This window comes from Oncorhynchus keta, unplaced genomic scaffold (assembly GCF_023373465.1).
Source record: "Oncorhynchus keta strain PuntledgeMale-10-30-2019 unplaced genomic scaffold, Oket_V2 Un_scaffold_584_pilon_pilon, whole genome shotgun sequence".
Lineage (NCBI taxonomy): Eukaryota > Metazoa > Chordata > Actinopteri > Salmoniformes > Salmonidae > Oncorhynchus > Oncorhynchus keta.
Genome location: NW_026290969.1, coordinates 98,379 through 112,720, shown reverse-complemented (window position 1 = coordinate 112,720; position 14,342 = coordinate 98,379). Strand labels below are relative to the sequence as shown.

The window sequence follows — 14,342 nt, the reverse complement described above, 5'->3', positions numbered from 1 at the left end:
AAAACAAGAAACGACAGAAGAAAGTTCATCTGTAGTTCTTAACATATTTAGGGTGTTTTTTTTACTCACTTTTTGTCTCCCCCACGACGTTGTTCCTCTCCTACAGCTTCCATCACAATTACATGCACAAGGCTACTTATGCAAATGTGGTGATGACGTATTTAGCGACTTCTAGGACAGCCAATGGCTGCTTTCCTTACTGAGTTGCCAACACTGGATAGGACCACGCTCATCGCGTGTTGATAAAACGAGAGAACGCCATTTTAGAGACGCTAATGAACTTCAAACGCAAAACAAGTTATACACGTTATAGATAGGTAATATAAGGCTGAATTCATTACTGGCTGCTGTTAATAATTTCGTTTTCTAGCTACTGTACAGTAGCGCGGAACGACAGCATTTTTTTAAAAGCTGTTGTGTGTTGTTGGGAAGAACAGCAGCAGGCGAATCCGAGGTCATATTTGGCCAATTTTATCCTGAAGACGTAGTTGGCTAACGTTAGTTCACTGGCTGGTTTTATAAGTTTGCTAGCTAACTTAATTGTTTCTCGTCACAGAAGAAGCAGACGTTGGGACAAATCCATGCGGTAAGTTAGTTTACGTTACCATTAAAAATCTTCCTGACAGATTTTGGCTAACGTTGTTTAGCTAGCTAGCGTTACTAGAAAACATATTGGTAGTAAGCCATGTAGCTAGTTAAGTTCCACATGGTTCTTGCTGGTCTAAAAAAGGGACAGTAATGTGCTAGCTAGCAGATTGTAAAGGGCTGATGTAATGTGAGGCTCCGTACTGTCAGGAGTTTCTAAACCTAGAGGCGAGACTTCCGGGAACGCTTGCGACACAAACCGGGGTTTGAGAAGATTATTCCTAAGATTATTCCTTAGTTCTTCTCGAAATCTTAAAATGCACAACCTAGATTTGAGCCAATGTCATAGGTAGTTGTGGGCGTGTTATTACTCCAACATCGTGAAAGTGACATACTGACACGTTTTCATTTGTCAAAAAATGTTTTATCGAAAGACTGACGAGTTAACGGCTTGCACATGATGACTGTTAGACTCGGTGACGTTTACTAAATATGAGTTCGTGGATTCGCCATGGATTCGCCTACAAGTGTGATCGGGGATTTCTATTGGACAAGCAGATTTGGCCCATCTTCATACTGTACTGTTTTTGGTACTGCTCGGTATAATTTTAATCAGAATAGATTCTGACCCTATGCTTGTTTACAGCTGCTCTAAGTTCGGACAGGCTTCCTAGGGTGCTGGGGGACAAAATTCATGTTATGGTAACATAGAACAGTATTCCATGAGAATAGGATTTACCATTGCTGAGATATTATTTTTAAGTTATCAGAGAAAGTCAAAAAGGTTGCAGACAGGCCAATGTTAATCCCTAGTCAATAATGGCACCAAATCACTTGTCTGGGTTAAATTCAACACGTTTTGTCCAATATCTCAAGATATGGTGGTCATATTGTTTTGCCATTTTCAGAGCTGATGTAGAACACAATTGAATCAAATAAAGTAAAATGCTATATTATACAAACTAGCCAGTATGGAATACACAACTAGAGTAATTTAAGACCAATTTAAGGTAGGGTGGTCATATTAACAAATCAAAATGATTTATGCAAAACTGAGTTTGTAACAATTTATGAAATTAGAATACAACTTTTTATACTACTTTATACAAATCAGATACTTAATGTGGTAATTCGTCTACGGAATAAAAATTACAGCCTGTTACGGGCATTCATATAAAGTTAGGTGGCCATATTATTTACATATTTATGCAGAACTGGGAGTTTACACTGACTAGTATGGTGCCACTTGTGTCTCATTATACCAGTCGAATAAGACATGGGAGAGATTACGAATTTTTGCAAAGATTTATTTATAGACTAATACACTTTTTGATCAATCCGCCATTAAAAAAAGGGAAAGGACGTCTAACGTGCTCATTGACATCTGCCTTGAAGGACACAAATAAAAAATGCTTTCTGCTTCTAAGATCAGTGTGTACGCGTTCACGCGAAGGATGGGTGGGATTTTCGGCACAAGACCGGCACCGTGGTGTCTTAATTTAAAGAGGAAACCTGTCCAACTCAGTGCAGCTGTAAGCAAGCAGGGTCTGAATCTATTCTGACTAGTATATTATTCAAATTAGACCAACTAGCTAAGCAAGCTATCGGCTTGGCTAGATTGACAACATGTAAACAATATTTTGTCTCCAATGTTTATTGAAAACGTAAATACATTTTCACAATGAGCACTTGTCTCTCATACATCGTTGATTGGTTAGCTAGCTAACGAATTTGAGCAATATTAACATAGACGTGACACCAGTCAAAACAAGACATGGTATCAAGAACAAGCTGAAACGAGCCACCTACGATTCCCCACATGGCAGGTTCTTGTCATTGTTGCTAGCTATCTGGCCATCCAGAATCACAACAACACAGACTTCTGCCCCAATTAAGTGTGCACATCGTTTTTGTGACGTTGTCAGCTAACCCCTATTTTCTGTGTCAGTTGTAGTATCTAGATAAACACAGAAATATGTATATCTCATGACTGATGTTCTGACTTGATTGTATCAGGTTTTCTCTTTCAGGAGACCATGGCAGATGACTTTGATGTTGAGGCTATGATAGAGGCTCCATACAAAAAGGTGGGTAGCTAGAATTGCCAGGTTTGTAGCTATGTTTTTTTGCGCATTCACTATTTGCTGGTCTTGTATCATCTTGCTGCTCAGAGATATGTTGCTATTATTTATGGTTAAATGGTTGTTTGTGCCTCTCAGCGTTTGAATGAGGTGTGTGATGCATTGACATAATCCTTAAAAGTCTGAATAAATGCCCAACTCTCTCTCTTTGTAGACTTGCCTAACAATATCTCTCCTCTTCTCTCACCTTTTGATTCGAGTGAGAACTGTGTGTTGGGGGGAGAGTGTAAGGTAGTAATTTAGCAATGTATTGATGTACTGTGATCCCCTAGGACAAAAAGAGCTTCATCTTAGAACATCTTATCACCTGTTTGGTTGCCACAAGGTGAATGCAAATGGATGATAATCAGCACATTTTACCCCACATGCAAAGGAGACAATATTCACATTTTCTGTTGACATGGTAGCTAAAGGCATTTTCACAATGTTTACACCTAATGTTACAGTTGGATTGACCCATAGAAATATAATTACTGTGGTACCAGTAGTTCTGGCACATATTCTATTTATATACGTGACCTTTTGTTATGCATCAGTCTCAATCATGTAAGTCTGACCTAAAAAATAGGCCTTACATGCACAAGTACCTATTTTACCCTTACATTTGGCTATAGTAGATTAGTCTTCTCTATAGTATATCACTTATTAACAAATAAGGCTTAAATGTGTAGTCATGATTTTCCCAAGGTCAACAAAACAAGCTATTGATTATTTTAAAATATGAATACTGTCTCCCTGCCTAAGTCTATTGTGATGGTTTCTGATTTTGTAAATCAGCATCTTGACTTTGCATGCCTTTTAACACCAGTAATATTTTACGTTTATTTTCTTACTATTTATTTGTAAGATTTATTTCAAGGTTTCCTTTCTATTATACATTTAGTTAATGATTTCACCAGTATGAGTATTTTTCCCCTCATAAAATTCAAGCCATTCAAATACAAACATCTCCATTCAGCTGGCACAAAAAAATTATAGGACATTTAACATGAGGCTAAACTAGTAGATTTTTTTTTCTTCAGTTTTACTTGGGAGTCCATATTACTAAGCAGTGTGAATCCCTGTTTGCTTCAGGGCGAGATGTGACAGAGGTGGCATCGAACTCTTACAGTCCAAGAAGGAAAATGGGTGAAGATCACTGGACTGACATCAACCACAGGATCTCTTTTAGCGGCTGTGGGCCAAGCATGGTCTCAGTGGGCTTAGGAACAGATAGTGGTGCTGGTACGACAAAGGAGGGGTGGGGTTGAGATGACCAAACTGTTCCCATAACTTACTGTATCATGCCAAAATAGTATATATTTTTCCCATTTACTTTGACTTTTGGTTGGATTGAGTACTGTATGATATGTAGTTATAACAGCAGGGGGAGTAATTGGAATGGAACTCTACAGGGGCTGTAGAAGGACCCCCTTACATACTTGTCCAAACATATTAATGTTAACAGTATTTTAACCTAATGGTTATGTTCTGTATTTTCTTGTTCCCTCCCTCACCCCTGACGACTTGCAATGTTTCCTCTACATCCTCATGATGTTCTTCTATCAACCCTGCTTAGGATGAAATAAAGTCCTCTAGTGCTAATGGAAATGAAGAGCGCAGTAGTAAGAAGTAAGTACTGATTTTTAAACTCTTTGCTAAACCATCTCCACACAGACAGTTCTCTCTGCTACCGCACAGCAAGCGGTACGGGAGCGCTATAAAGTCTAGGTCAGAGGCTTCTAAACAGCTTTTACCCCCAAACCAGAAGAATCCTGAACATCTAGTCAAATGGCTACCCAGACTATTTGCATTGACCCCCCTTCAGCTGCTGTTACTCTGTTATTATCTCTGCAGAGTCACTTTAATAACTCTACATACATGTACACATTACCTTGACCATTGCCCCAGCACATTGACTCCGTACCGGTAACACATGTGTATATAGCCTCGCTATTGTTATATTACTGATGCTCTTTAATTATTTGTTACTTTTATTTATTTTTGTTTATTTTTCTTAACTGCGTTGTTGTTTAGGGGCTTGTAAAAGTAAGCATTTCACCTGTTCTATTTGGCACATGTGACAAATAAAATGAGTTTTGATTTATCTTGTCAGTTGCTACAAGTCATGTTTCAATCATGTAACCGTTTGGAAACGGCATCAGTGATGGCTAGATGTCTGAAGTATCCGTTTCCAATTGTGTTGTGTGACTGCACCCTGAATGTCATCCTGTGTTCCAGGAAAAAGAGGAGCCATCGTAGGAATAGTCGCAGCCCGAGCTCTGACAAGTGCTACAGCAAAGATGGGAAGAAGAGTCCGGAGAAGAAAGGCAGCCGCAGTAAAGAACGCCGACGCAGTGGTTCCCGTAGCAGGGAACATGCTGGACGCTACAGAGGACGCCAGGGCCCCTTGTACGTAATGCAGGCTTTTCCGCCAGGCCTTTTTGCACATTTCATTTTTTGCCCAAGCACTACACAGCTGATTCAAATAATCAACTGATCATCAAGCTTGGATAATTTTAGTCAGCTGTTTAGGGTAAAAACCAAAACGTCACCTCTTTGGTTCCTGGGGACTGAGTTTGGGAAACGCTTATGTCTTCTTTTTTTTTCCTGTGTCACAATTTTTGGGCTTCCTTATGTCTTGTGTTGTCTACAGACAAAAATGAGTTGGAATAATCTGCTATGTCTCCTCCTTGGACATAATTTGTGTTTTCCACTGTGAAAGCTGTTGTCTAAACTTAGTGTTGATGATGAAATGAAACCTGGTTGTGTATTTAAGTGTCGTAGTTTGTTGCCTTTCTAATCAAATTGTATCTGTCACATATGTGATTAGCAGATGTTATTGCGGGTGTAGCAAAATGAATTAAGACTATACATATGGACAAGCGATGTCAGAGCGGAACGGACTAAGATACAGTATAATTTTATTTCACCTTTATTTAACCTAGTAGGCCAGTTGAGAACAAATTCTCATTTACAACTGCGACCTGGCCAAGATAAAGCAGAGCAGCGTGACAAAAACAAGAGTTACCCATAAACAATCGCTAACCGATCGCTGCAGCTGTAAGTCTATCGGTAAATAGCCCACCCAATTTACCTACCTCATCCCCATACTGTTTATATTTATTTTATGCTCTTTTGCACACCAGTATCTCTACCTGTACATGACCATCTGATCATTTATCACTCCGGTGTTAATCTGCAAAATTGTAATTATTCGCCTACCTCCTCATGCCTTTTGCAATGTAAATAGACTCTAAATTTCCCCTTTTTCTTGACTTAATTGTTTACTCCATGTGTAACTGTGTTGTTGTCTGTTCACACTGCTATGCTTTATCTTGGCCAGGTTGCAGTTTTAAATGAGAACTTGTTCTCAACTAGCCTACCTGGTTAAATAAAGGTGAAATAAAAAAATAAAAACACACAGTCAATAACACAATAGAAAAAAATAGAAAATCTATATACATTGTGTGCAAATGTAGAAGAGTATGGAGTTAGGCAATAAATTGGCCATAGAGGTGAAATAATTACAATTTAGCATTAACACTGGAGTGATAGATGTGCAGATGATGATGTGCAAGTAGAGATACTGGGATGCAAGAGGGTAAGTAATAATATGGGGATGAGGTAGTTGGGTGTGCTATTTACAGATTGGCCATGAACAGGTACAGTGCTCTGACAGCTGATGTTTAAAGTTAGAGAGCGAGAGTGACTCCATATGACTCCAGCCTCAGTGATTTATTTTTTTATTTATTTTTTTGCAATTCGTTCCAGTCATTGGCAGCAGACAACTGGAAGGAAAAGTGGCCAACGGCAGTGTTGGCTTTGGGGATGACCAGTGAAATATACCTGCTGGAGCGCGTTCTACGTGTTGGTGCTGCAATGGTGACCAGTGAACTAAGGTGGGGCTTTACCTAGCAAAGGCTTTTATAGATGACCTGGAGCTAGTGGGTTTGGCGACAAATATGTAGTGAGGGCCAGCCAGCGAGAGCATATAGGTCACAGTGGTGGGTAGTGTATGGGGTTTTGGTGACACCGGATGGCACTGTGATAGACTACATCCAGTTTGCTGAGTAGAGTGTTGGGGGCTATTTTGTAAATTACATCGGCAAAGTCAAGGATCGGTAAGATGGTATGTTTGGCAACATGAGTGAAGGAGGCTTTGTTACGAAATAGGAAGCCGTTTTTAGATTTAATTTTGGATTGGAGATGCTTAAATGTGAGTTTGGAAGGAGAGTTTAGTCTAACCAGACACCTAGGTATTTGAAGTTGTCCACATATTCTAGGTCAGAAAAATCCAGTTTAGTGATGCTAGTCGGGCGGGAGGGTGTGTGCAGCAATCGGTTGAAGAGCATTAACTTAGTCATTTGAGAAGTGAAGGCTATTGAATCTGTCGATAAGAATGCAGTGATTGACAGTCGAAAGCCGTGGCCAGGTCGAAAAAGGCGGCTGCACAGGTGCTGTCTTTTATCAATGGCGGTTATATCGTTTAGGACCCTGAGCATGGCTGAGGTGCACCCGTGACCAGCTCGGAAACCAGATTGCAAAGTGGAGAAGGTATGGTGAGATTTTAAATGGTCGGTGATCTTTTTGTTAACTTGGCTATCAAAGATTTTAGAAAGGCAGGGCAGGGTGGATATAGGTCTATAACAGTTTGGGTCTAGAGTGTCTCCCCCTTTGAAGAGGGGGATTGACCGCGGCAGTTTTCCAATCTTTGGGTATCTCAGATGATACGAAAGAGGTTGAATAGGCTAGTAATAGGGGTTGCAATTATTTACGTGGATTGTCTTGCCCAGCTGATTTGTGGGGATCCAGATTTTGCAGCTCTTTCAGAACATCAGCTGTCTGGATTTGGGTAAAGGAGAAGGGGTGGGGGTGGGGGGTCTTGGGCAAGTTGCTGCAGGGGGTGCTGAGATGTTGGACGGGGTAAGGGGTAGCCAGGTGGAAAGCATGGCCAGCTGTAGAAAAATGCTTTTGAAGTTCTCAATTACAGTGGATTTATCAGTGGTGACCGTTTCCTAGCCTCAGTGCAGTGGGCAGCTGGGAGGAGGTGCTCTTATTCTCCATGGACTTTAGTGTCCCAGGAAGCAAATTTATGTTTGAAAAAGCTAGCCTTAGCTTTCTTAACTGACTGAGTATATTGGGTTCTTACTTCCCTGAAAAGTTGCATATCGCGGGGGCTATTTAATGCTAATGTAGAATGCCACAGGATGTTTTTGTGCTGGTCAAGGGCAGTCAGGTCTGGGATTAACCAAGGGCTATATCTGTTCTTAGTTCTAATGTTTTTTGAATGGCGTATGTTTATTTAAGATGGTGAGGAAAGCACTTTTGAAGAGTACTGGCATCTTCTACTGACGGGATGAGGTCAATATCCTTCTAGAGGACCCGGGCCAGGTCGATTAGGAAGGCCTGCTATCTGAAGTGTTTTAGGGAGCGTTTGACCATGATGATGGTGGTCGTTTGACCGCGGCCCCATTACACACGCAGGCAATGAGGCAGTGATCGCTGAGATCCTCGTTTAAGACAGCAGATGTGTATTTAGAGGGCAGGATGGGTGCCCATGGTTATGGATTTAGGGTTGTACCTGGTAGGTTCCTTGATAATTTGTTTGAGATTGAGGGCATCTAGTTTAGTGCAGGACAGCCGGGGTGTTAAAGCATGTCCCAGTTTAGGTCCCCTAACAGTACGAACTCTGAAGATAGATGGGGGGGCGATCAATTCACATATGGTGTCCAGGACACAGCTGGGGGCTGAACAAGCAGCAACGGTGAGAGCCTTGTTTCTGGTAAAGATGGTATAGAATACAGTATATACATATGAGCTGAGTAATGCATGATATGTAAACATTATTAAAGTGACTAGTGTTCCATTCCTTAAAGTGGCCAGTGATTTCTAGTCTATGCTTATAGGCAGCAGCCTCTGATGTGCTGGAAATGGCTATTTAGCAGTCTGATGGCCTTGAGATAGAAGCTGTTTTTCAGTCTCTCGGTCCCAGCTTTGATGCACCTGTACTGACCTCACCTTCTGGATGATAGCAGGGTGAACAGGCAGTGGCTCGGGTGGTTGATGTCCTTGATTATCTTTTTGGCCTTCCTGTGACATTGGGTGCTGTAGGTGTCCTGGAGGGTGGGTAGTTTCCCCCCCTGTTTTGATTTGGGCAGACCGCACTACCCCCTGGAGATCCTTGCAGTTGCCGTAGCAGGCATTGATACAGCCCGACAGGATGCTTTCAATTGTGTATCTGTAAAAGCTTGAGGGTTTTAGGTGACAAGCCAAATTTCTTTAGCCTCCTGAGGGTGAAGAGAATCTGTTGTGCCTTCTTCACCATACTGTCTGTGTGGATGGTCCATTTCAGTTTCAGTAATGTGTACGCCAAGTCACTTGAAGTTTTCCAGCTTCTCCACTGCGGTCCCGTCGATGTACATAGGGGGGTGCACCCTCTGCTGTTTCCTGAAGTCCGTGATAATTTCCTTTTGTTTTGTTGACGTTGTTTTCCAGGCACCACACTCCCAGAGCCCTCCCCTCCTCTCTGTAGGCTGTCTAGTCATCGTTGGTAATCAAACCTACTACTGTTGTCATCTGAACTTGAAGCCATAGCCCTGGTTTTGTGTCCTCAGGTCAATCCCCTCCCTGTTTGTGACCGGGCTGATGTGTTTCAAGTGAAGTAGAGTACAAAAAGTAGGCCCAAATGAGGGAAGGAAAATACATTGAATAGAATAATACTTATGTATTAACCTGTACAGTTTGGCATTGTAGGCGTACATACTGAGCTGAACCTTGTTTTACACCCTAGTTTGGAGCTGAAATTTTGTGGTGTTCCGGAAGGGAAGGTTGGCCCACCACATGCCAACAAACAAAGTTTATTTTTATTTTTATAATTATTTGTGATGTGACGTGTTACTGTTTGCCTGTTGGATGTCTTGTCAATAAAGTATGTATGTAAAGTCTGGGTAAGAACTAAACGTTGTGATTGTTCCTTTTTTCAGTTGGAAACGCTCAAGAAGTCGTAGCCCCTTGAAGAAAGACAAGAGTCCAGTAAGGTGAGATACACAGCCGGATTATCTTAGAAGCCACAGTGGGGTGGGTCAAAAGCTTCAAGTTCCTTAGCATGCACATCACAGAGGATCTAAAATGCTTCCTGCACACCGACAGCGGGGTGAAGAAGGTGCAACAGCGCCGCTTCAACCTCTGGAGGCTGAAGAAATTTGGCTTTGCCCCCAAGACCCTCACAAACTTAAACAGATGCACCATCGAGAGCATTCTGTCGGGCTGTCTCAACGACTGGTATGGCAACTTCACCGGCCGCAACCATAGGGTGGCGCGGTCAGCCAGTGCATTATGGGGGGGGCACACTGCCTGTCCTCCAGGACATCTACAGTCACAGGAAGGCAAGAATGATCATTAAGAAGGTGGAGACAGTACAGGTGCATCAACGCTGGGACTGAGAGACTGATAAACAGCTTTCGCTAGCCAGCTGGTACCCTGCCCTGAACCTTAGACTGCTGCCCTATGTACAGTGCCTTGCGAAAGTATTCGGCCCCCTTGAACTTTGCGACCTTTTGCCACATTTCAGGCTTCAAACATAAAGATATAAAACTGTATTTTTTTTTGTGAAGAATCAACAAGTGGGACACAATCATGTAGTGGAACAACATTTTATTGGATATTTCAAACTTTTTTAACTAATCAAAAACTGAAATTGGGCGTGCAAAATTATTCATCCCCCTTAAGTTAATACTTTGTAACGCCACCTTTTGCTGCGATTACAGCTGTAAGTCGCTTGGGGTATGTCTATCAGTTTTGCACATCGAGAGACTGACAATTTTTCCCATTCCTCCTTGCAAAACAGCTCGAGCTCAGTGAGGTTGGATGGAGAGCATTTGTGAACAGCCGTTTTCAGTTCTTTCCACAGATTCTCGATTGGATTCAGGTCTGGACTTTGACTTGGCCATTCTAACACCTGGATATGTTTATTTTTGAACCATTCCATTGTAGATTTTGCTTTATGTTTTGGATTATTTTCTTGTTGGAAAACAAATCTCCGTCCCAGTCTCAGGTCTTTTGCAGACTCAATCAGGTTTTCTTCCAGAATGGTCCTGTATTTGGCTCCATCCATCTTCCCATCAATTTTAACCATCTTCCCTGTCCCTGCTGAAGAAAAGCAGGCCCAAACCATGATGCTGCCACCACCATGTTTGACCGTGGGGATGGTATTTTCAGGGTGATGAGCTGTGTTGCTTTTACGCCAAACATAACATTTTGCATTGTTGCCAAAAAGTTACATTTTGGTTTCATCTGACCAGAGCACCTTCTTCCACATGTTTGGTGTGTCTCCCAGGTGGCTTGTGGCAAACTTTAAACGACACTTTTTATGGATATCTTTAAGAAATGGCTTTCTTCTTCCCACTCTTCCATAAAGGCCAGATTTGTGCAATATACGACTGATTGTTGTCCTATGGACAGGGTCTCCCACCTCAGCTGTAGATCTCTGCAGTTCATCCAGAGTGATCATGGGCCTCTTGGCTGCATCTCTGATCAGTCTTCTCCTTGTATGAGCTGAAAGTTTAGAGGGACGGCCAGGTCTTGGTAGATTTGCAGTGGTCTGATACTCCTTCCATTTCAATATTATCGCTTGCACAGTGCTCCTTGGGATGTTTAAAGCTTGGGAAATATTTTTGTATCCAAATCCGGCTTTAAACTTCTTCACAACAGTATCTCGGACCTGCCTGGTGTGTTCCTTGTTCTTCATGATGCTCTCTGCGCTTTTAACAGACCTCTGAGACTATCACAGTGCAGGTGCATTTATACGGAGACTTGATTACACACAGGTGGATTGTATTTATCATCATTAGTCATTTAGGTCAACATTGGATCATTCAGAGATCCTCACTGAACTTCTGGAGAGAGTTTGCTGCACTGAAAGTAAAGGGGCTGAATAAATTTGCACGCCCAATTTTTCAGTTTTTGATTTGTTAAAGTTTGAAATATCCTATAATTGTTGTTCCACTTATGATTGTGTCCCACTTGTTGTTGATTCTTCACAAAAAAAATACAGTTTTATATCTTTGTTTGAAGCCTGAAATGTGGCAAAAGGTCGCAAAGTTCAAGGGGGCCAAATACTTTCGCAAGGCACTGTACATAGTCATTGAACACGGGTCACTTTTTAACAATGCTTACATACTGTTTTTAACCCGCTTAAAATATTTTTAAAATGTGTTTTTATTTAACCTTCATTTAACTTATTTGGGGTAGGGGGCAGTATTGGATAGCTTGGATGAAAAATGTGCCCAAATTAAGCTGCCCGCTACTCAGCCGTAAAAGCTAGAATATGCATATAATTAGTAAATATGGATAGAAAACACTCTGAAATTGTAAAAACCGTTTGAATGATGTCTGTGAGTATAACAGAACTCGTATGGCAGGCAAGCACCTGAGAAAAAAAATCCAACCAGGAAGTGGGGAATCTGAGGTTTGTAGATTTTCAACTCGGCCCCCATTGAAGATACAGGGTGATATTAGTTGTTTCACTTCCCAAGGCTTCCACTAGATGTCAACAGTATTTAGAACCTGTTTTGAGGATTCTACTCTAAAGGAGGGGCTCATAAGGGCTCTTTGAGTGCGTGGTCTGCCAGAGTGTCACAGCCTCTGGCGCGCTCACGTGAAATGTAGTTACGTTCCACTTTGTCCAGACAAAGGAATTGACCGGTTGGAGCATTAATGAAGTTTTATGTTAAAAACATCCTAAAGATTGATTCCATACTTAGTTTGGCATGTTTCTACAGGCTGTAACGCAACTTTTTGAACTTGTCATCCGATTTGGATTTGTTTCCCAAACGCCCAAACAAAACAAGATATTTTGACATAACTGATTGACATTATCGAACAAATCAAACATTTATGGTGGACCTGGGATTCCTGGGAGTGCATTCATTGATGAAGATCATCAAAGGTAAGTAAATATTTAAAATGCTATTTTTGAGTAATATTGACTACCTTTTTGGCTGCTTTGTTGTCTAAAGGCTGTTCTCAGAATATTGCATGTAACTTTCTCCGTAAAGTTTAAAAACAATCTGACACAGCGGTTGCATTAAGGAGAAGTTTATCTAAAGTTCCATGTATAATAGTGGTATCTTTATCAATGTTTATTATGAGTATTTCTGTAAATTGATGTGGCTCTCTGCAATATCACCGCATGTTTTAGAACTACTGAACGTCAATGTAAACTCAGATTTTTTTAATATAAATAATAACTCAACATACATCAAACAACATACATGTATTGTGCAACATGAAGTCCTATGAGTGTCATCTGATGAAGACCATCAAAGGTTAGTGATTCATTTTCTCTCTTTCTGCTTTTTGTGACTCCTCTCTGGCTGGAAAAATGGCTGTGTTTTTCTGTGAGTTGGTGGTGACCTAACATAATCGTTTGTGGTGCTTTCGCTGTAAAGCCTATTTGAAATTGGACACTGGTGTTTGAGGAATTTTAATTATGAGATTTTGTGTTTTGAATTTGGCGCCCTGCACTTATACTGGCTGTTGTCATATCGATCCCGTTAACGGGGTTGGAGCCCTAAGAAGTTAATAAACTTTTTACAATGACGGCCTAGGAACACGGCCTTTTTACCTTTATTTAACTAGGCAAGTCAGTTAAGAACAAATTCTTATTTTCAATGACGGCTTAGGAACAGTGGGTTAACTACCTGTTCAGGGGCAGAACGACAGATTTGTACCTTGTCTGCTAAGGGATTTGATCTAGCAACCTTTCGGTTACTGGCCCAATGCTCTAACCGTGTGTGTGGTGTGTGTGTTCGTTCAAAGTTAATTTGTCACGTGAGCCGAATACAACAGGTGTAGACCTTACAATGAAATGCTTACTTACAGGCTCTAACCGGTAGTGCAAAAAAAGGTATTAGGTGATCAATGGGTAGGTAAAGAAATAAAGACAGGCTGTATATAGTAGTGATGCTACATACAGACACCGGTTAGTCAGGCTGATTGAGGTAGTATGTAGATATGGTTAAAGTGACTATGCATATATGATGAACAGAGAGTAGCAGTAGTATAAAAGAGGGGGTGGAGGGTGGGACACAATTCAGATTGCCCGGTTAGCCAATGTGCGGGAGCACTGGTTGGTCAGCCCAATTTAGGTAGTATGTACATGAATGTATAGGTAAAGTGACAATGTATATATGATAAAAAGTGAGTGGTTTTGGGGGGGTTCACAATGCAAATAGTCCAGGTAGCCACTTGATTACCGGTTCAGGAGTCTTATGACTTGGGGGTAAAAACTGTTGAAGCCTTTTTGTCCTAGACTTGGGACTCTGGTACCGCTTGCCATGTGGTAGTAAAGAATAGTCTGTGGCTGGGGTCTTAGACCATTTTTAGGGCCTTCCTCTGACACCGCCTTGTATAGAGGTTCTGGATTGCAGGCAGCTTAGCCCCAGTGATGTACTGGGCAGTACGCACTACCCTATTGTAGTGCCTTGTGGTCAGAGGCCAAGCAATTGCCGTACCAGGCAGTGATGCAACCAGTCAGGATGTTGCAGCTGTAGAACCTTTTGAGGATCTCAGGACCCATGCCAAATCTTTTTAGTTTCCCGGAGAGGGAATAAGCTTTGTCGTGCCCTCTTCACG

The 14,342-nt window shown here is 41.5% G+C and overlaps 1 protein-coding gene across 8 annotated transcripts in view; it reads left to right on the top strand.

Annotated features, from left to right (window-relative positions):
- The first annotated feature begins 281 nt into the window (after positions 1-281).
- The window catches only part of LOC118361440 (RNA-binding protein 39-like), a 28,440-nt gene continuing 14,379 nt past the window's right edge, over positions 282-14,342 (top strand). The window contains exons 1-8 of one of the 8 annotated variants that reach the window (XM_052517175.1): positions 283-586; positions 2,616-2,672; positions 2,999-3,051; positions 3,801-3,950; positions 4,285-4,337; positions 4,947-5,117; positions 6,480-6,607; positions 9,692-9,745. In XM_052517175.1, coding sequence (XP_052373135.1) covers positions 6,537-6,607; positions 9,692-9,745 — 125 coding nt within the window. In that variant the 5' untranslated portion in view covers positions 283-586; positions 2,616-2,672; positions 2,999-3,051; ... (2 more) ...; positions 4,947-5,117; positions 6,480-6,536. Of the gene's footprint in view, positions 587-2,601; positions 2,673-2,998; positions 3,052-3,800; positions 3,951-4,284; positions 4,338-4,946; positions 5,118-6,479; positions 6,608-9,691; positions 9,746-14,342 lie in introns of those variants that run through there. The other 7 variants (XM_052517174.1, XM_052517176.1, XM_052517177.1 and 4 more) reach the window with 7 other exon arrangements.